Here is a 20,853-nt window from a genome sequence, read left to right on the forward strand (position 1 = left end):
GCACCCAAAGGGTAAATAACATAACTCACTCTGTTGGTAATTATTGACTAACAAGAACTAATTATGGGCCAGATATTATTCAAGGTGCTAACAGCAGACCAAACCACATCCCTGATCTCATGGAGACTCCAGAAGAGAAAGAAGAACAAATGGAAATACATAACCTCAAGTAGTTACCAAAACCAAGACAAGTATAACAGCCCTGTGGGCGCCAGGGACCTCCTGAGCGCGCGCATGTGGTGAGAGGCGGAGGGCAGTCGGTATCAGACCAGATGCGACTACAGGGCTGCGGCTCTGCACCACGGAGCCACCGTCACACGCGGTCTCTGCTCACCGACTGCAAGCGGACCAAGCTCTCAGGAAGGGACTGTTAGTCTTTCTCCAGCTTGGAAAGAGACAGACATGAAGTCTGGGGTGGTGGCCCTACATCAGGAAGACACTCGCTTTCCCTGAAGCAACTTTAATGGGTTTTGGATGAAGGGTTCTCACCACTGCCGCTCTCCTTTTTTCAAGGCAGGACTTCTGGTTTCTGTCAGCGAGAACAGGACACTGACCACTTCTATAAATTACTGAGGACCAACAACAATCATCTCTGCCAGCAGCATATGTGAACGAGAACAAAATTCGAAACTGTTTTGTCTGGCTGTGATTTTCTGTAAACATCACTGTACAACTACCTCAAGTAATTCATTCCTGAAGCTCTGAAATGTCAGATTCTAATCTCATACTCACTCCTGAAGTACGGGGCACTCTTTCTTTACACTTTCTCTTCCAAAAAGGTAAAAGAATTAATCTCAGACACGAATATGTATAAAACTGGGAGGCTGGATTCAGAAAGGCCAGTGTGAAAATGGCCAGTTCACTTTACTTTTTCCACACAGTGTCTGCCCAGGGCTGTGCTGTTTCACTTCTCTGCAGTCTCTGAGGCCACTCCTCAGATACGGTATGCAAAGTGCAATCAGTAACTAAAGCTGTAGAGCAGATGGCGACTGTGACACAAAACCCAAATGTGAAAAACTATATCCTAAGGAAATAATATGGAGAACACATATTCAGAAATATGTTTGAGGCTGTTTTGTAACAGTGATAGTGTAACAGGGAAAAACAAAAAGAAAAAGGTTTAGAACCAATGACTAGTTAAATGAAGGCTGGCTTTTCCTCTGGATTCCAGTCTCATACTCAACTTCCTACCAGGAATCTCCACTTACATATCTCATAGGTATCTCTGAAAGAGAGCTCCTGGTTTCCATCCCCCCTTCTCCAATCTGCTGTGTCCACTCTTTGCTATGCAGGGAATCACTCCAATATCTGTCTGACACTGCCCAAAACGGAAATCTCAAAATCATCTTCGATGCTTCCAATACCCTCAACCTTCCACATCCAACTTCACAGCAAATCATATCAAGTCTATCTCCAAAATTAATCGCAGATCCATCCATTTCCGTCCACCTCAACTGCCACAACACTGATGCTACTTGGCACCCAAGGAGCGGGGAGGCCAGGGTGTGCATAAATATTCCACAGTGTCCAGTGCCTTACAACAAAGAATTATCCAGCCCAAAGTGTCAGCAGTGCTGCTTTTGAAAAACTGCTCCTCTCCAAAGAAATGCTTTCCCTACCCCTCCCTGAGAAATGCAGACACTTTTTTATTCTTCAAGGTTCAGTACAAATGCCACCTCTTTGGAGAGACCTCTGATTATACTATTTAAATGAGCTCTCCCCATTCAAACCTCCCTCCCCATATTCCTTACGACAAAAGCTTTTTCGTTCATAGAACTTTTCACAATTCCTTGTGTATTATCTATGTATCATTTTATCTGCTTGTTTCGTTTGTCCAACTCAATTAAGTATCTGGGGCTTGCAGAGACTATGTCTGTTTGGCTCACCACAAGACAGTAGCTTAGCCAAAAGTACACAGACACTCAGAATAAGATATTTTCAGATACCTCAAGTGCATGGTACATATCTGGATGATAAAATCAGGAAGCACACAAACAAAAATGCTAGTTATCTCAGGTTAATATAATTCGGGTGACTTGAAATTCACTTCCTGGCTTTTCTCTAGTGTCTAACCATTCCACTCACCACCGCTATGACTCAGAGCAGCTACCTCCTTGCCCTCTGTGACTGCTAAGAAGCACCTTCATGACCAACCCTGCTCAATGACACCTTCCCTCACTTAGAGCTCCCCTCTGCTCTCGGCACAGGAGGCACCACAGAGAGGAAGTGAATGGGGTTTGGGGGAAAAGGGGTGGGGAAAGGCCCACAAGTGGGATAACCAGCCCCCACTGGATGCTGAACTGCCTTCCCTTCCTCTCACTGGGAGTAAGTCCAGGGCTGACGAGAACAACCCACAGAACAGGTCATAAAGCATCTAAGCGGCCACCGTGGTCGGCTGTGCCAGGGAATCTGACCACTGCCATGTCTCACCCACTCCACAAACTCCAGGCTCCCCTGGGCCCAAACGTCTTACCTGAGCAAACAGATACTCCAGTGAGCTGGCGTCAAGGAGAGGTGTTGCATCTGGAACTTTTTTTTTCTCATAGCCATTTTTCTGCTTCTTTGGAGAATGTCGCCATACTGACTGTTCGTTGTCATTGGTCCCATGCCAGTTGGTGAAATAGAACCTGAAAGGCAGGAAGATGAAGGTTAATCATGGGAAAGAGGACCCTGGTGTGCATGGGAGCAGTGTCCTGGTTCTACCCAGGGTGATCAGTGCCACAGGCTAAACTTCCCTGAGAAGTAAGCAAACAGATAGACCTTTCATCTGGGTAAGCACTTCACTGTTTATAAGGTTCTTTTCTTTCATTCTTACTAGCACTCTGTGAAGAGCGTCCTGCCAGAACCTCGCCTATGACTCAAGGAGATAAAGTGACTTCCTTAAGATCATGGAGATAGCACCTTTGACCTTCCACTGTGTCTTCCTAAACACTGCTGACTAGAACTAGATGTTAGCCCAGCCACTCGCTCCACCTTTAGTGATGCCAGCCTACCTTGAATCTAAGACCTACTTCATTCAGTTTAATATCTCTGAAATCTAGCTTTATCACACAGTTAAGTCATACAGTTAATATAGCAGTGTTTCCTATTTCTCAGATTGCTGTTACTGATACTTTATCTTACAGTGAACAAAGTTTTAAAACAGAAGAAATACATGCACACTATTTCAAGCATCAGCTGCAGTGCCCTGGCCTAATGAACACTTCATATATGCTACTTAATGTTTACAGTAACTGTACAAGTTATGTTTCGCCACTTCCATTTTACAGAGGAGGAAACTGAGGTTCCAAGAGAGGAGGTGACCTAAGACCAAGAGCCTGTTTTCTCCACTACTTCTTTTCTCTGCCACTGTAACAGAAACACCAGGAATTCTGGAAGGTATGAAGGTGAATAAGCCAAACTGATCCAGGACAGCTTTCGGTTACAGACTCAGCAGGTCCCTGGGTCTCTCTCCCTTGACAGGCCCATGTGCTGAGGAAAAACCATGACAGCATAAGGAAGGAACAAATAAAATCTCCTCCTCAAAAGGAGCTGCCATTAAACCCAGGCACCCGTCAGAGAGCTGTCCTGGCAGAACCTGGGGCATGCAGGGCCCGGCCAGGCTCTGGAAGGCAAGGGGTTCTCAGGCACAGCCCCTGCCTGCTGTGAATCCCCTTTCTAGAGGCAATCAGTCAAATGCAACAGTAATGTCAAAGTAGCAGTACCTTATTAAAGGTAAATATAAATATAACAACTGTGGTGGTATAAAGATGAATATAATTCAGGCTGGATTACTTTTTTTCTTAACTAAAACGAAATTAACACACTTCTGCGGGGATCTAACAACACTGTGAACCCTAGGCCTTGTGCCTCACAGCTAAGTTTTTCTTAAACATGAGAATCTCAGGTAAGGCACAATGGAGGCCCAAGGACGGAGAAACTGCCCCCACTGCCAGGGGCAGCGGCAGGGAAGGGTAAAGGGCTGGGAGGGGAGTCGGGACTAGAATAAATAAACACCAGGCAGGCTATGGAGTCTGGACCAGGCACAGAAGGCAGAGGAAAACCACACGAGCCAAACTGACGTGAGGCAGGATCCCCCTGGAAGATGGACTGAAATGAGAGAGGCCGAGAGACAACAGGTTCCTGCGGCAACCACCTGGGCAACGCCGTGAGCTTCGTGGGGCAGAGGCCTCAGCTGTCCTGCTCATCACTAAATCCACAGTGCCTGGCACAGAACAGGTGCTTAATACACGTTTGTTGGATGTATGAACAGCAAATGAATGACCTAATTCAAGAAGTAGTCATTAAAATGGGAGGGATGGGTAAGAAGTTACTTTAAAGGTAAAATCAACATTTTACAACTTTCCAGTGATTCTATATAACCCATCTTTTATGTAACTTACCAAAGTGACTAATAACTTGACTGTGGCCTTTGGCATCTCTCTCTCAGGCAGAAAAAAGCCATATATCTACAGAGTCCACATGTAGCATAAACTGCAGCTACAGGACTGTCCCCGTCTATACCCTCCTACGTGAAAGTAGAAGCCTGTAGCTCTCAGCTGCCCAAGAGGCTGGCATCCATGCTGCCCCCAGGCTGAGAAGCCTGCTCTTCAAGGGCAGAACAGAGCACAGGCCAGGAGGACTCCTCTAGGATTGGCTGCCCTGGGCAGACATAAAGTAACAGGTGAACCAGCTCCAGCAGCTAAGCAGGAAATCTGAAGCTGGGGCAGAAAAAGAGGGACAAGGCCATGGCAGACTCCTCGGACCACTGAGGGAAAACCAAAATGGAGCATTCCCATCATTCATACAATAAGCTAGTGATCTATTATAAGTTCTGGGAGGTCCTGCCTGGGAGGAGACAGGTGAGAGGTCTAAATGGGATGATGAAGAGAGTAACTTAAGAGCTTCCAAGTGCTAATTATGTGCCAAGCACTCCATACACAAAGGCTCAAAGCAGGCCTCTCACAAAGAGATACGATTCCCAGGTAGTGCAGTGGGAAAGAATCCACCTGCCAGTGCAGGAGATGCGGGTGTAAGCCCTGGGTCAGGAAGATCCCCTGGAAAAGGAAATGGCAACCCACTCTAGTATTCTCGCCTGCAAACTCCCATGGACCGAGGATCCTGGCAGGCTATAGTCCACGGGGTCGGAAAGAGTTGGACACAACTGAACAACTAACATTTTCACTTCTGGGCTTCCCAGTTGGCACTAGTGGTAACGAACCTGCCTGCCAGTGCAGGAGACATTAAGAGATGAGGGTTCAATTCCTGTGTCAGGAAGATCCCCTGGAGGAGGACATAGCAACCAACTCCAGCATTCTCACGTGGAGCCTGGCAGGCCCCAGTCCATGGGGTAGCAGAGTCGGACATGACTCTTTGAAGAGACTTAGCATGCAGCACGCATGGACGATTACCTGGGATAATGAGGTAAAGGGATGTCAAGGGTGGAGGAAGCTGTCTGAAAGAGCAAAATTGATGACAGTTGGGCTTCCCTGGTGGCTCAGAGGTTAAAGCGTTTGCCTACGAGGGTTCAATCCCTGGGTCCGGAAGATCCCCTGGAGAAGGAAATGGCAACCCACTCCAGTATTCTTGCCTGGAAAATCCCATGGACGGAGGAGCCTGGTAGGTTACAGTCCATAGGGTCACAAAGAGTTGGACACGACTAAGCGACTTCACTTTTCCCTGAACCAGCAAGAACCACGGATTTCCCACATCCCCACTGATTCTCTATGATAAAGACCCACGCACCCAGCATACCACCTTGGGACTGGACAAGGACATTTCCCAAGGCTGCCGTCTTTGAGTGCTGTGAAACCAGCCTTGCCTTGGAAGCCTTTTGGTAAGATGTTCAACAAGATAAGGCAATGTACAATGTCTTCACTACAGAAAGGCTGAAGGAAGCCCAAAACAAGGCTGGATCTCTGGAAATTGCCTATAGTTAGAGACTCTAAATAGTTAGAGTAGTTATAGTTATAGTTAGCTCTCTAAATAATAAGACACTAAAATGAAAAAAACCTTTAGATCAGTGACTGCCGAAATCAACATCTTCCATAAGCAACAAGGATATATTGTATGGCACAGGGCAATACAGCCATTATTTTGTAATAACTTTAAATAAAAAATACTGAATCTCAGGGCTTCCCCAGTAGTCCAATGGTTAAGACTCCACCTTGCAATGCAAGGGACACCAGTTCGATCCCTGGTCTGGGAAGATTCTGCATGCCATGGAGCAACTAAGCCTGTGGGCCACAAGTACTGGGCCTTTACTCTAAGAGCCCAGGAGCCTCAACCACTGAGCACTCAGGCCGCGACTGCTGAAGCCCGAGAGACTAGAGCCAACACTGCACAGGAGAAGCCGCTGCAGTGTGAAGCCCGCACACCACCACAAAGAGCAGCCCCCGCTCACTGCTAGAGAAAGCCTGCGTGCAGCGACGCAGACCCCCCACAACCAAAAAGTAAAGTAGTAAATCTGTTAAAAAACATATTGAATCATTATGCTATACATATGAAACAAATTACAAACTGACTATACTTCAAGAAAAATATATAAATTAGTGTAACAATGGAAATGTTTCAAGAAAAAAAAAAATCAACATCTACCTAATCGCTAATAAGACTAAACCAGTAAGCACCCTCAAGACAGCAATTGTACACGCCTTTCAAAATTAATTATCAAACCTGGGCCACCAATTCCTGATATTACAACATGCTAATGGAAAAAAATTAAGGACGACCTAAATAAATGTAATATGATAATGGACTATATTCCTTTGCAGAATGATGTGGAAGAATACTGCAGGAAGGAAGGAGGGAGGAAGGGATCATCAGACAGACAGACCCACCAATGAGAGATATGCCTTCCTTGTAAGTTTTTGAGAAAATTATACTACAGATGATTACATAGTCTAAGCTAATGTACAGATATTATATAGAACAAATTCTCTTTAGGTTTCTATAGAACCTGACTAATGGATAGTGGAATTCATTTAGAGTTTCTTAAAGGAATAAAGAATATATTTGCCTTATATTAAGATAAATCATAAAACAATAGCTAAAAAATTATCTAAAAGCAGAAAACTATAATTAAAGTACAAAAATACTGCCCCCAATAGAGCTAGGATTCCCCTGAAATAGTCAGCAATATTTATTTTCATATTACACCTTCTTTAGTGGTGAGATGATGAGGTTTCAAAATTATATAGTTTGTTGTAATGCAAATGTTTTAGCTTAGGGTGGGATCTGTCCAAGTTCAAAGAGTTTGTGGTAACAAGGCAATATCCTGTTGAAGCGCAATGTCAGGTACAAAGTCAAGGTGCCGAAAATGAGGCAGCCATGAACTTCCTGGCAGCTAAAGGGAACGTGTGTGTGTGTATCCAACTCTGTGAGACCCCATGATCTGTTGCCCACCAGGTTCCTCTGTCCATGGGATTCTCCAGGCACGAATACTGGAGCGGGTTGCCATTTCATTCTCCAGGGAATCTTCTCAAGCCAGGGATCAAACTTGGGTCTCTTACATTGCCTGCACTGGCGATGGGGGGTTGGGGTGGGTGTCTTTACTACTAGCACCACCTGGGAATTCCCAACAGAAATGGGGAGCTGTCAAAGACAGCTTTTCATCATGAGGCAGTCACATGACCAACCAAGAGGATTCTAGTGCTAACAAGACGAGTCACTATGTATGTAACTTTGAGTAACTCACTTGTCTTTTTTGGACATCAGTTTCCCCCTAAAAAATAGGAAGAGCTGAATCAGGCAAACTCAGGTCCCTTCCAAGTCCCGTATTCTACCATTCTAGAATCTGAGTCTAAAAACCTAGAGGGAAAGAACTAGAACTGAGTGACAAGCCTCCTTCCCAGACAAATACATGTTTCGATGTTGGGTTGCAGAGCCAACCCCCAGGCCACAGAAACAGGATTACACTCTGAAAAATAAATCCAAAGTTAGCCAGAAGGCTCAGCTGGGTGGGATGAACATTTCCCTAAACCTGAGGTATGAAATCTCTCATGACACACACCTCTCAAGGTGAGACCAAGGGTGAGTAAGGAGGGAGGAGAAAATCAGCCCAGGATGATTATCAAAGAATGTACATCTGGTTCAGCTTCCACTGAGAAAAACACCCAGCCACTGCAGAATGGTAATAACTCTACTGACCCTTCAATGGAAATAGCAGTTAAGGTACTGTGGAGAGCCTCTGAGATCCCCAGGCTGTTCTACACGAACCTGCATTCCAGTAGCACCTGAGCCAACTCACTGACTTAACCCCCTCTAGGTACGTTAAGATTCTTTTCAAAAAGAATTCACCCTATTTATCAGCTTCGCTGTTAAATACACGTGTGAACCTGTGGTTAACTGGTGGTAGGTGGTTTAGTTGCTAAGTCGTGTCTGATTCTTGTGACCCCCATGGACTATAGCCCTCCAGGTTCCTTTGTCCATGGGATTCTCCAAGCAAGAATACTGGAGTGGGTTGCCATTTCCTTCTCCAGACAATCTTCCCAACCCAGGAATCGAATCCACGTCTCCTGTATTGCAGGCAGATTCTTTACCAACTGAGCTAAAGGGAAGCTTGTGGTTAACTAGTATCTCATAAACACACTTCTAATTCAACATACAGATCAAACATGTTTATAAACTCAAGAGATTATAGTGATGAAGTACTGACTATGCCACTTTAGGAGACTATGTGACACTTAACAAAGTCTACAATATGGGAGGAAAGATAAAATATTCACTAGAAGAAAAACTATAGCCCCACTAGACCAAAGTCCTCAGGCAGTGGATTGAAACACCCACCGCTTTAGAACAAGACCAAGCTAGGATTTCTAGGTTTCCACTTCAGGCAGTGTTTTTCAAGCTATCTAGTAAGAAATATCTTATTATACAATGAGCTAAAACATATAGATAATGTATTAAGAAACATTTTATTATACCAAGACCTAGAACACACAGATTATATATTAAGAAACATTTTATTATACCATGACCTAGAACATACAGATTAATCTCAAACTACAGATCTAAAAATAATATTCTTAGGTTATGTACATATGCTGATATTATCTATTCTCATCCATTTCTCTTTCTAAAAAAATTTCTGGTCATAACTCTCTTAAATTAAACTCATAACCATAATCTGCTGAATGAAAAACTCTGCTGTAAGGTACTAATTCTATTCAGAATACCCTCTGCTTTTTAATGATTTCTTTTCTAAAATGCAACAGAGGAAGGTGATCCAACTCATCTTGAATTATTTTCCAAATACTGAAGAAGTCTTTTCTCATAGCAAGCAAATACAAAACTTACAGATTACAAAAATGACTACACTGCCCCTTGCTAAGTGACTTGGGCCTCCAGGCTAACCGTCCGGCGTCACTGCACGAGACAGACTGGCCGGCACCCATACCTCATCCGGTAGTGGAGCCGGAGTGACGTTTTGTCGTCGACGGTGATGGTACGATTCGGAGCATACCAGAGCTTGGTGTTCTCATCATACAGGGCAAAGAGGTTGTGACACAGAGGAGAGATACCTAGGGAAAAGTAAAGAATGGATCAGAAAATTAAAGACAGTAGATCTGGCCATCTTTTTTCAAAGCACCACATACGTAAAGACCAGCAATTCTCTCATTCAAAAAGAATCCAGGTCATATTTGCATCCTCTTGGAGCTAAATACAACTTGAACCATGCACAATCAGGCAGTTTTAAATATAATAATAAAAAATTATGGCTCCCCAGGAATATGGACTATAGCACCTGGCAAACCAGGTAAAAAACCATTTAAAAATAAAAGTCTAATAATATTTCTCACTACAGTGTCTGTGGCAGTCTTACCAAATTCTGCTTCAAAGAAAAAAAGGCCATCTGAGAAAGTCCCAGACTCCACCTGTTTTTCACCTTGCTAATCACAGTGAGAAGCACTCTTAGAATTTAAGAAATCCTTGATCTACCTCCTACAGAGTGTTTAAACAGTTCTAACATACTCTGATTACACATTAAACATGCAAATATGTTCCTGGCAGTAGAAATGTGTGTTGGAATAAATAACCAAAGTGATTAAAATCTATTACCATTAATGGTTAATACACTTTGAAAGTACTCTGTATAGTTATTGAAGTATTTTTTACTAGTAGCCAACTAGCAAGAGCATAACTGTTGACAACAGGTGGCCTTGCCTCCCTACAAATGCTCCCTTGCCTCCCTATTCAACTAACTACCTCCTTTGATGCAAGGATGTTGGAAGCGATTAGGGAGATGATGAAGCCAGGATAGCACCTTTTCACTCAACTTCTGAGCCCATGATTAAAATTACACACACCTGTAATCTAAAAGTGCGGGAGAAGGTAGGAGAATGATTACAAATAATCAATTATTGTTGATATTTTCATGTGTGGTCAGGCCTCCAACAAAGATACAATGAACTTGTATGGCAAACCAAAAACAGGAGGGCGGGGGGGACATGAGGTAGCTGGCGCTTGATTCTCAGCTCAGATACGTGGAGAGAGACAGACACTGACTGGGGCCCCCACTGGCCCTGGCCACCTAGGCAGGGACTCTCTCCTATGCACACGCTAAGAAGTTACAGGTTTCTTGGCTTCTTCATGCTTCTGCTGAATACCTCAACTTCTGTTTCTCAAATTATTTGGGAGTTAATTCTTCAGAGTTACACTACTCCACACAGCAGAGAAGATGGAGCTAAACTTCAAAGAGAATTTTCCCCTGGAAACTATGGTGAATGGCTTTTGGATCCAGTATTACTAGGACTATATTTCAGGTAAACAACGGATTTTCATTCATAAACTGGCTTCTGTGGACTGGTCTGGAAACCTAGCTTTTCTTTATAGATATCTATATTTGAATATGAAACATGTATTTGAAGCATAATTTATCTGTAATCAAACAGATAAGTCTACAATTCTATCCCAGGTCTGATTCAGACAATATCACTACTTAAAAAAAGAAGATCAAAGATACCTACGCAGTACCAACATTTACTGAGGACTTAGTATCAGGCATCAGGCTAACACACTCTACATCTATTACATTTTAATTCTCCTAATACCTCTTGTGGTTAAGTATTATTTCTGCCATTTTACAAAGTAACTGAGATTTAGTCTGATTCAAGGTTGTCCAACTAGTAAAATGCAAGACTGGCATTCAAACCCAGATAGAGCTACCAAGGGAGGTAAAATGATGAGAGAGAAAAGAACAAAAATCTGTCCTATCTATATTGGTAAAATGGAGAAGGCAGTGGCACCCCACTCCAGTACTCTTGCCTGGAAAATCCCATGGACAGAGGAGCCTGGTGGGCTGCAGTCCATGGGGTCGCTAAGAGTCGGGCACGACTGAGCGACTTCACTTTCACTTCTCACTTTCATGCATTGGAGAAGGAAATGGCAACCCACTCCAGTGTTCTTGTCTGGAGAATCCCAGGGATGGTGGAGCCTGGTGCGCTGCTGTCTATGGGGTCGCATAGAGTTGGACACAACTAAAGTGACTTAGCAGCAGCAGCATATTGGTAAAAAATGAGAATACTGCCCCCAAAACATCATGTACCATAATAATAATAGCTACAAGAATCTGTGGTATTTCATATTCATATATTAATTTCTGCAACAATCCCCTGAGTTGGTTACAAAAGCTAATAATCATCGTCTACTGACTGGGCTTAAAAACTGATGCCCCACACTGACCCTGAGCTCAAAGTAACAGGATACAGGGGCTGAATCTGTCTTCAGATTCACAGGCTCTCCCTCTCACCTCTTGTAACAGCAGTTCCTCAACCTCTCACTAACTGCAGCCTGACAATTCTGCACAAATGATCCTTGCTAACAAACTAAGGTTTATACCTGCTATGCTAATGGCAAGACACTTGACTAAGAGAATAAACACCATAAACCAAATCTTAAGAGAAAGGGGAAAAAATGTTTTTTAAAAATGTCTTAGAACCACCAATTTACATCTAGTTGTTTGGCTATTAATAATTACAAATACTTTTAAAGCTGCTGTCATACCAACCTCTCCCCTTTTATTTGAACTCTGGTATTTAAAGAATTTTAAGCAGAAAGACAGATCAGAAAGAAAATGGGTTTTCTAGACGAACCTAACTCGGGGCTGGCTCTGAGACAGGTAGCTCATTCTGGCAACATCCATACAATCCCCCCGCCACCCCCATTGTAATAATCCTCAGAGTTGCTCTGAGGAATAAAGATGATGTAAGTAAAGCACAGATCAGGCTACCTGCCATCATAGCTAGTGAATCCACCATGATGAACTGAGTTGATTTTTTAAAAACAGCTTTACTGAAATTTGCATACCAAAAAGTTCACCCATTTTAAGTGTATAATTCAATGAATTTTCATATACTTACAAAGCTGTACAATCATCACCAAGCTCCAAGTGGATTAGACCTTTCAGTTTCTATCAATTAACTTTATCTGTCATTTAAAAGCAGGTAGGCAAAAACTGCCAATGACCCCAAGTTTAAAGGATAATGAAAGGGGCTTATTTTGTTAGATTGGTTTCCCACCTTCTGAGGGCAAAAGGATTGTGTTGTTCACAGCTTCACTGTCCTTCCTTTTCACAACTTGGTAAGCTGACCAAGCCACAAAGTGACACTTAACTTCTCACTTCAATTTAGCATCATGGTATTGCTGGGGCAGGGAGGAGGGCGTCAGGCACAAAAGAGGCAGGCCATGGCAGCATAAGGACAGATCACATTTTTCAGAAGCTTTAAACTATTAACATACTGAGAGATGGTACTTACTGAGCTTGTACCTTTGTGCTTTATTCATTTAGTGCTGACATTATTCCAATTTCATAGATACAGGGGAAATTAGAAAACTAAGCATCATTTTCTCAGACCCCATTAGTGACAGAGAAGGAATAAGTCACCTTGCAATGAAGACAGTAAAAAGTGAAATTCTCAGAATTAAATTCACCGGCCTAAGGTTGAATGCCAGTCGGTGGCTGAGGCTGGGCAAAACAGCTGAGCCCCAGAGCCCACTCCTCTTTCCCCCCGGTGGAGCTGCCAGGGGCAGAGGCCAGGCGCTGCTAGGGCCCTGGGCAGCTGCTGGTACTCACAGCACTCCTGCGCCGCCCGGATGCACAGCTCCTCCGCTGTGTACTCTCCGCCGCCCAGCCGGAGAGGCTCCCTATCCGACAGGTAGAAGAGCACCTCCACCCCCCGCTCAGGTGCCTCCAGATTCATCTCCGCCTTCTTGGAGCTCCTCATTTTAGCACAGAAAGCCATGGCACTGCAGTCCTCTTTTATATTTAGATACTGGAGTGGAAGGAAAATGAGATTACATGGTCATTCTAGGTGCTAAAAGTTGGTCAAAGAGTGTTTTGAAGGGAAGCAAGTAGAAAGATATGGTATTAGATAAGGACCTCCCTCCTGCTCCTTCCCTCCCTGAAAATCAAACGCATGGGAGCTTACAGCAGGAGCAACCATGGAAGGTTATCAATTATGCACTCTAATGAATAAATTATTGTAATACCATATTCTCAAAAATCAGAGTGATTTAGACATGACCTGAATTTATATTCTCTATTTCCACATGAGTTATAGCTGAAAAATGTGTCTCATTCTGGAACCACTGATGTTAATGTTATAATATTCCTGTTACCACTAGCTCTACTGGCACAAATTATACTGCCTTTTAATTTTATGTCTATCTCCCAGTAAATGACAAGCTCAGTGAGGGCATTAACTATCCTGACTTATCTTCATGCCCCTAGAATCTAACTCGGGGCTGACTCTGAGACAGTACACACAAAAGGACTACGGACTCGTGTTCATAAACTACATGGACAGCTCAGGAGAATTAATGAGCGCAGCCATGCCCCTTGACCCCGCAGATGGGGAGGTCAATGGGAAGCACTCTGTGGCACCAGAATGTGAGCAAGAAGCCTTGCTTTAGAAGGTCAGAACCCAAGAGTGAGAAGTTTGCAACTAAGTTACTCACCTGAGCCCCCATAGTGGGGACAGCAACTAGAATCAAAGAGCCAACCTCAGCAAACTTAATCTTGGGTGCACAGAGAAAAGGGGGGAAAACTAGAGAGAGCCTTATGTGTTCTTTCTTCCCTCACCCCAACACCAAAGGCCTCAAACTAACTTCTCTGACCCCAGGTTCCTACTTTCCTCCTGCCTACCAAGCCAACCTTCACTTAGCCCCCAAAGCACACATCACACCCTCTAAAGACTCCCCATTAATCTAGAGACCAACTCTAAGCTCCTAATAGAGGCCTTCCCTCACCTGGCCAGCTAGCTTCACGGGACTCCTCTCACATCACCCTCAGTCTCTCACTTCAGGCTTGAAATCCACAAAGCTGCCATCTTTCTATTACCTACTCCCTAGTCCACCCACCACCAATGTAATTTTTCTCATTTTCCTGCCTTTGCTCAGGCTGATCCTCCACCAGGAGTACCTTCGCACCTTATCCCTTTCATGGCAAACTTCAATTTTCTTTAGAACTCAGCTTGGATATTACCTCCTGCAGGAAGCCTCCACTGAACCTCCATCCCACCTCCCCATCTCCTGAGTTAGATGCCCTCTCTCAAACTCACCACACTGCACTGAGCACACTGAATTACGATCCTCTTATTCACATGTCTGTCTCTCTCTCACTCCCATGTGCTATGAGGTCCTGAAGGACAAGGACTATGTCGCCCATCTCTGTATCACCAGTGACTAGTACAGAGCTTGCAGAATGACCCTAAACAAGTTACCGAAGGAGGGCCACTGTCAATTCTCTTCATCAAATCCCTGTGCTTAGTCTATTAGCTGCCCCGGTGAAGAGATACTTACAGGAAGGACACAAACCAGGTACTCCTCAATGCCACAAACTAAGAGGCGGTTGGTTTTACTTGTTTAATCACCAAAGTAAATCTGAAGATCAAATGTTTTCAAAGACTAGGCAGAAAGATTAGCTCGTAACTCATCTTAAGGTTCAGATCAACTATCAAACAAGAAAGCTTTAAAACCCAGCACTGGGCTTCCAACTCTACCCTCCAATGAAAAATAAGAGATGAAAAAACAGTAGCTCAAGTCTGCTTCATAACATAAGAAAAAATTTCTCTTTAAGACTCTGAACAAACAAAGCAGGGGAAGAATTCAAAGATAGTGTTATATCCTTTTACTGTAAAAATATAATCAGGCAAGTATTCATAATTATATATGTAGAAGATGTGGGACCATCTGAAATAGAAAAAGAATATACAATGTCCAACAGGAGAGGGCTCGGTAAACAAAATTAAGAATATCAACACAAAGGAATACTATGAGGCTGTTCAGTTCAGGTCAGTTCAGTCATTCAGTTGTGTCTGACTCTTTTGACCCCATGGACTGCAGCAGGGCAGGCCTCTCTGTTCATCACCAACTCCTGGAATTTACTCAAATTTCGTCCATTGAGTCAGTGATGCCATCCAACCATCTCATCATCTGTCATCCCCTCTCCTCCTGCCTTCAATCTTTCCCAGCATCAAGGTCGTTTCAAATGAGTCAGCTCTTCGCATCAAGTGGCCAAAGTATTGCAGATTCAGCTTCAACATCAGTCCTTCCAATGCATATTCAGGACTGATCTCCCTTAGGATGGACTGGTTGGATCTCCTTGCAGTCCAAGGGACTTGCAAGAGTCTCCTCCAACACCACCGTTCAAAAGCATTAATTCTTCGGTGCTCAGCTTTCTTTATAGTCCAACTCTCACATCCATACACGACTACTGGAAAAACCACAGCCTTAACTAGCTGGACCTTTGTTGGCAAAGTAATGTCTCTGCTTTTAATATGCTGTCTAGGTTGATCATAACTTTCCTCCCAAGGAGTTAAGCGTCTTTTAATTTCATGGCTGCAGTCACCATCTGCAAAGATTTTGGAGTCCCCCTAAAAATAAAATCAGCCACTGTTTCCACTGTTTCTCCATTTATTTGCCATGAAGTGATAGGACCAGATGCCATGATCTTAGTTTTCTGAATGTTGAGCTTTAAGCCAACTTTTTACTCTCCTCTTTCATCAAGAGGCTCTTTAGTTCTTCTTCACTTTCTGCCTTAAGGGTGGTGTCATTTGCATATCTGAGGTTATTGATATTTCTCCCTGCAATCTTGATTCTAGCTTGTGCTTCCTCCAGCCCAGCGTTTCTCATGATGTACTCTGCATTTATGTTAAATAAACAGGGTGACAATATACAGCCTTGACGTACTCCTTTTCCTATTTGGAACCAGTCTGTTGTTCCATGTCCAGTTCTAACTGTTGCTTCCTGACCTGCATATAGGTTTCTCAAGAGCAGGTCAGGTGGTCTGGAATTCCCATCTCTTTCGGAATTTTCCACAGTTTGTTGTGATCCACACAGTGAAAGGCTTTGGCATGGTCAATTAAGCAGAAATAGATGTTTTTCTGGAACTCTCTTGCTTTTTCCATGATCCAGCCGATACTGGCAATTTGATCTCTTGTTCCTCTGCCTTTTCTAAAACCAGCTTGAACATCTGGAAGTTCATGGTTCACGTATTGCTGAAGCCTGGCTTGGAGAATTTTGAAAATTACTTTACTAGCATGTGAGATGAATGCAATTGTGCGGTAGTTTGAGCATTCTTTGGCATTGCCTTTCTCTGGGATTGGAATGAAAACTGACCTTTTCCAGTCCTGTGGCCACTGATGAGTTTTTCAAATTTGCTGACATATCGAGTGCATCATCTTTTAGGATCTGAAAAAGCTCAGCTGGCATTCCATCACCTCCACTAGCTTTGTTCATAGTAGATGCATCCTTAAGCCCACTTGACTTCACATTTCAGGATGTCTGGCTCTAGGGGAGTGATCACACCATTGTGATTAACTGGGTCATGAAGATCTTTTTTTGTACAGTTCTTCTGTGTATTCTTGCCACCTCTTAATATTTCTGCTTCTGTTAGGTCCATACCATTTCTGTCTTTTATTGAGCCCATCTTTGCATGAAATGTTCCCTTGGTATCTCTAATTTTCTTCAACAGATCTCTAGTCTTTCCCATTCTATGGTTTTCTCTATTTCTTTCAACTGATCACTGAGAAAGGCTTCCTTATTTCTCCTTACTATTCTTTGGAACTCTGCATTCAAATGGGTATATCTTTCCTTTTCTCCTTTGCTTTTTGCTTCTCTTCTTTTCATAGCTATTTGCAAGGCCTCCTCAGACAGCTGTTTTGCTTTTTTGAATTTCTTTTTCTTGGGGATGGTCTTGCTCCCTGTCTCCTGTACAATGTCATGAACCTCATTCCATAGTCTATCAGGCACTCTATCAGATCTAGTCCCTTAAATCTATTTCTCACTTCCACTGTATAATCATAAGGGATATGACTTAGGTCATACCTGAATGGTCTATGGTTTTCCCTACTTTCCTCAATTTAAGTCTGAATTTGGCAATAAGGAGTTCATGATCTGAGCCACAGTCAGCTCCTGGTCTTGTTTTTGCTGATTGTATAGAGCTTCTCCATCTTTGGCTGCAAAGAATATAATCAATCTGATTTTGGTGTTGACCATCTGGTGATGTCCATGTGTAGAGTCTTCTCTTGTGTTGTTGGAAGAGGGTGTTTGCTATGACCAGTGCATTCTCTTGGCAAAACTCTGTTAGCCTTTGCCCTGATTCATTCCATACTCCAAGGTCAAATTTGCCTGTTACTCTAGGTGTTTCTTGACTTCCTACTTTTGCATTCCAGTCCTCTATAATGAAAAGGACATGTTTTTTGAGTGTTAATTCTAGAAGGTCTTGTAGATCTTCATAGAACCATTCAACTTCCGCTTCTTCAGCATTACTGGTCAGGGCATAGACTTGGATTATGGTGATATTGAATGGTTTGCCCTGGAAATTAATAGAGATCATTCTGTTGTTTTTGAGATTGCATCCAAGTACTGCATTTCAGACTCTTTTGTTGACTATGATGGCTACTCCATTTCTTCTAAGGGATTCTTGCCCACAGTAGTAGATGGTATTGAGATAAATGGTCATCTGAGTTAAATTCACCCATTCCAGTCCATTTTAGCTTGCTGATTCCTAAAATGTCAACATTCATTCTTGCTGTCTCCTGTTTGACCACTTCCAATTTGCCTTAATTCATGGACCTAACATTCCAGGTTCCTATGCAATATTGCTCTTTACAGCACTGGATCTTGCTTCCATCACCAGTCATATCCAGAACTGGGTGTTGTTTTTGCTTTGGCTCTGTCTCTTCATTCTTTCTGGAGTTGTTTCTACACTGATCTCCAGTAGCATATTAGGCACCTACTGACCTGGGGAGTTCACCTTTCAGTGTCCTCTCTTTTTGTCTTTTCATACTGTTCATGGGGTTCTCAAGGCAAGAACACTGAAGTGGTCTGCTGTTCCCTTCTCCAGTGAACCACATTTTGTCACAACTCTCCACCACGACCTGTCCGTCTTGGGTGGCCCTACACAGCATGGCTCATAGTTTCATTAAGTTAGACAAGGCTGTGGTCAATGTGATTAGGTGGGTTAGTTTTCTGTGATTGTGGTTTTCATTCTGTCTGCCCTCTGATGGAGAAGGATAAGAGGCTTATGTAAGCTTCCTGATGGGAGAGACTGAGGGGGAAACTGGGTCTTGTTCTGATGGGCAGGACCATGTTCAATAAACTTTAATCTAATTTTCTGTTGATGGATGGAACTGTATTCCCTCCTTGCTATTTCCCTGGGGTCAAACTATGGTGGAGGTAATGAAGATAATGGTGACCTCCCTCAAAAGAGGCTGTTAAGGTGACATAAACCTATCTGAACCAATGGCTAAAAGATGTCTGTGACACACTGCAAAATGAAAAAGGATAGTATGTACATTATGACCCTTCTGGTATTGCATATCTACAATCTGGAAAAACAGACAATAAATTGCTAACAGTGGTGAACATCTAGGAGGAATTATGAGGGAAGTTTGACTTTACACTTCCCATTCTTCTGTAGTTAAAAAAAAAAATATCCAAAGTAGCACATGCAACATTTGGAATGAAGAAAAATTAACAATATAGAAAAATAAATGGCTACAGTAAGGTAGTACTACAAGTTTAAGATCAGTTTCATTATTCTTTACAGAGACTATTTTCTGTTTTGTCTTTCTTTTAAATATGCAAATGTACATACCTGCATTTATCCGGCTGTCCAATATCCCTTAAAATGTAGACTGTATTTTCTTCTCTACTTTCCAAAACCCATTCAGAGCTGAGCTAAAAACAAAGATAAATAAATAAATCAGCTGCAGAGGTAGCTGCATCAGAAAATAAGAGGACACTTTCATGAAGGAAGCAGCCTCAACCAAAAGCAGGCAGGAAAAAGCATTTCAGAGGAAGAAGCGGGGGGAGGGAAAACACTGATGAGGACACAGAGGATAGAGAGGCATCTTAGAGCATAAAAATCAAACAAGACATTATTTTCACTGCTTCAAGAAAGAAGCCAGGGACTTTTGCTTTGTGGCACAGAGTGCCCTGTCCATGTGAATGAGGACCATGTCTCTTTTCTGTCAACAACCTCTCTCTCCCCTGAGGCTGTGAACAACAGTTTAGGATACCCAAAGATGTGAACTTTTCTTTCCCATTTCCACTTCCTTTAGAATTACCCTCCTCCTAATCCAGTTTACCCATGGCTTCATTTTAATGGTGAAACAGCAGATGGTATGGTGATAGGAAGAGGGCCTGAGAACAAATCTGACCAATGATGCTTTCAATTCAAGAAAAAATTTTTTGAGTCATTTTTATTTGAAAACTTGGGCAGCAAATAAAGGCCCTCCCAACTTCCCAACCTCACCTCAAAGCCTTAATCATACTGAACAAGAATACTATCTTGGTTCTGTAGAATTAAAGTGCCTGGTCCCATTCTTACCACTAACCACCAAAACCACCACCACACACAGCTCTGTATTGTTTTAACAAATATCCTTGGTGCTTCTCACAAACTCTTTTTTAAGAGTAAGACTAAACTGTGCTTGCAAGTAAGGAGCAACCACTCTTAATGATTTGAAAACGGCTGCCAAATTAACAGAGATTATTGTCTCAGTTTTCTGTTGGCCATTGCACACATTTTACCAGAATCTAGCTTTAGGAAGAGTGCAGTCCCATGCATTACATGGCAGAAGTGGAGGGGTGCCTGGGGACAGGGAGATGAGTTACCTCTGAGGCTGCAAGGCCAGCATTCGCACAGGACCTTACAGTCGAGGTGGGAGACAACACGCAAAAGCAACCTAAAATCAGAACAGTGGGTGTGGCTTGATGTCACCTTTATGACCATTGCTAATTCGGTGACTGATACTGGACAGGGCTTCTCTGGGAAGGCTTGGTGCAGTGTGTGTGCAGGCTCCATCGCTCAGTTGTGTCTTTGCAACCCCATGGACTCTTTGTGATCCCATGGACTGCAGCTTGCCAGGCTCCTCTGTCCATGAAAATTTTCAGACAAGAACCCTGGAGTGGGTTGCCATTTCCTACTCCAGGGGATTTTCCCAACCCAGAGATCACACTCGAGTCTCTTGTGTCTCCTGCATTGGCAGGTAGACTCGATACCACTGTAGCACCTAGGAAGCCCTCTTTCTGCAGCGTATAAGGCAAAACTAATGACAGGAGGCCAGGCAGAGGATACGATACAAATTTTGATGTGATGACTTTGACTTGGCTATTTTGTCGTGAACAATTTTTTTTAAATTCAAACAACAAAACACTATACTTTCAGCTTCAAATTTTTATATAACCAATTGACTTAACTAGATAAATAGATACGCTGCCCTGCAGCAAAACAGAAACCTGAAATGAGCTACATGCTAATACCCTGCTTTGGCTCAGAAGCAGGGATTCAAATCCCATATTTAGGAGACTCATCCAACAATTATTTTTGAGCAGTTCTTCATGCTGGAAGCTGAGCTACATCAAAGA

At 43.1% G+C, this 20,853-nt stretch overlaps 1 protein-coding gene across 9 annotated transcripts in view; it reads right to left on the reverse strand.

Annotated features, from left to right (window-relative positions):
• The window catches only part of JAK1 (Janus kinase 1), a 246,801-nt gene that overhangs the window by 36,969 nt on the left and 188,979 nt on the right, over nt 1–20,853 (reverse strand). For 8 of the 9 annotated variants that reach the window (XM_069593727.1, XM_069593677.1, XM_069593735.1 and 5 more), the window contains 4 exons: nt 19,079–19,161; nt 13,052–13,250; nt 9,377–9,500; nt 2,474–2,627 (listed from right to left, as the gene is read on the reverse strand). In XM_069593727.1, coding sequence (XP_069449828.1) covers nt 2,474–2,627; nt 9,377–9,500; nt 13,052–13,250; nt 19,079–19,084 — 483 coding nt within the window. In that variant the 5' untranslated portion in view covers nt 19,085–19,161. The remainder of the gene's footprint in view (nt 1–2,473; nt 2,628–9,376; nt 9,501–13,051; nt 13,251–19,078; nt 19,162–20,853) is intronic. The other variant, XM_069593717.1, reaches the window with a different exon arrangement.

This window comes from Ovis canadensis, chromosome 1 (genome assembly GCF_042477335.2).
Source record: "Ovis canadensis isolate MfBH-ARS-UI-01 breed Bighorn chromosome 1, ARS-UI_OviCan_v2, whole genome shotgun sequence".
Lineage (NCBI taxonomy): Eukaryota > Metazoa > Chordata > Mammalia > Artiodactyla > Bovidae > Ovis > Ovis canadensis.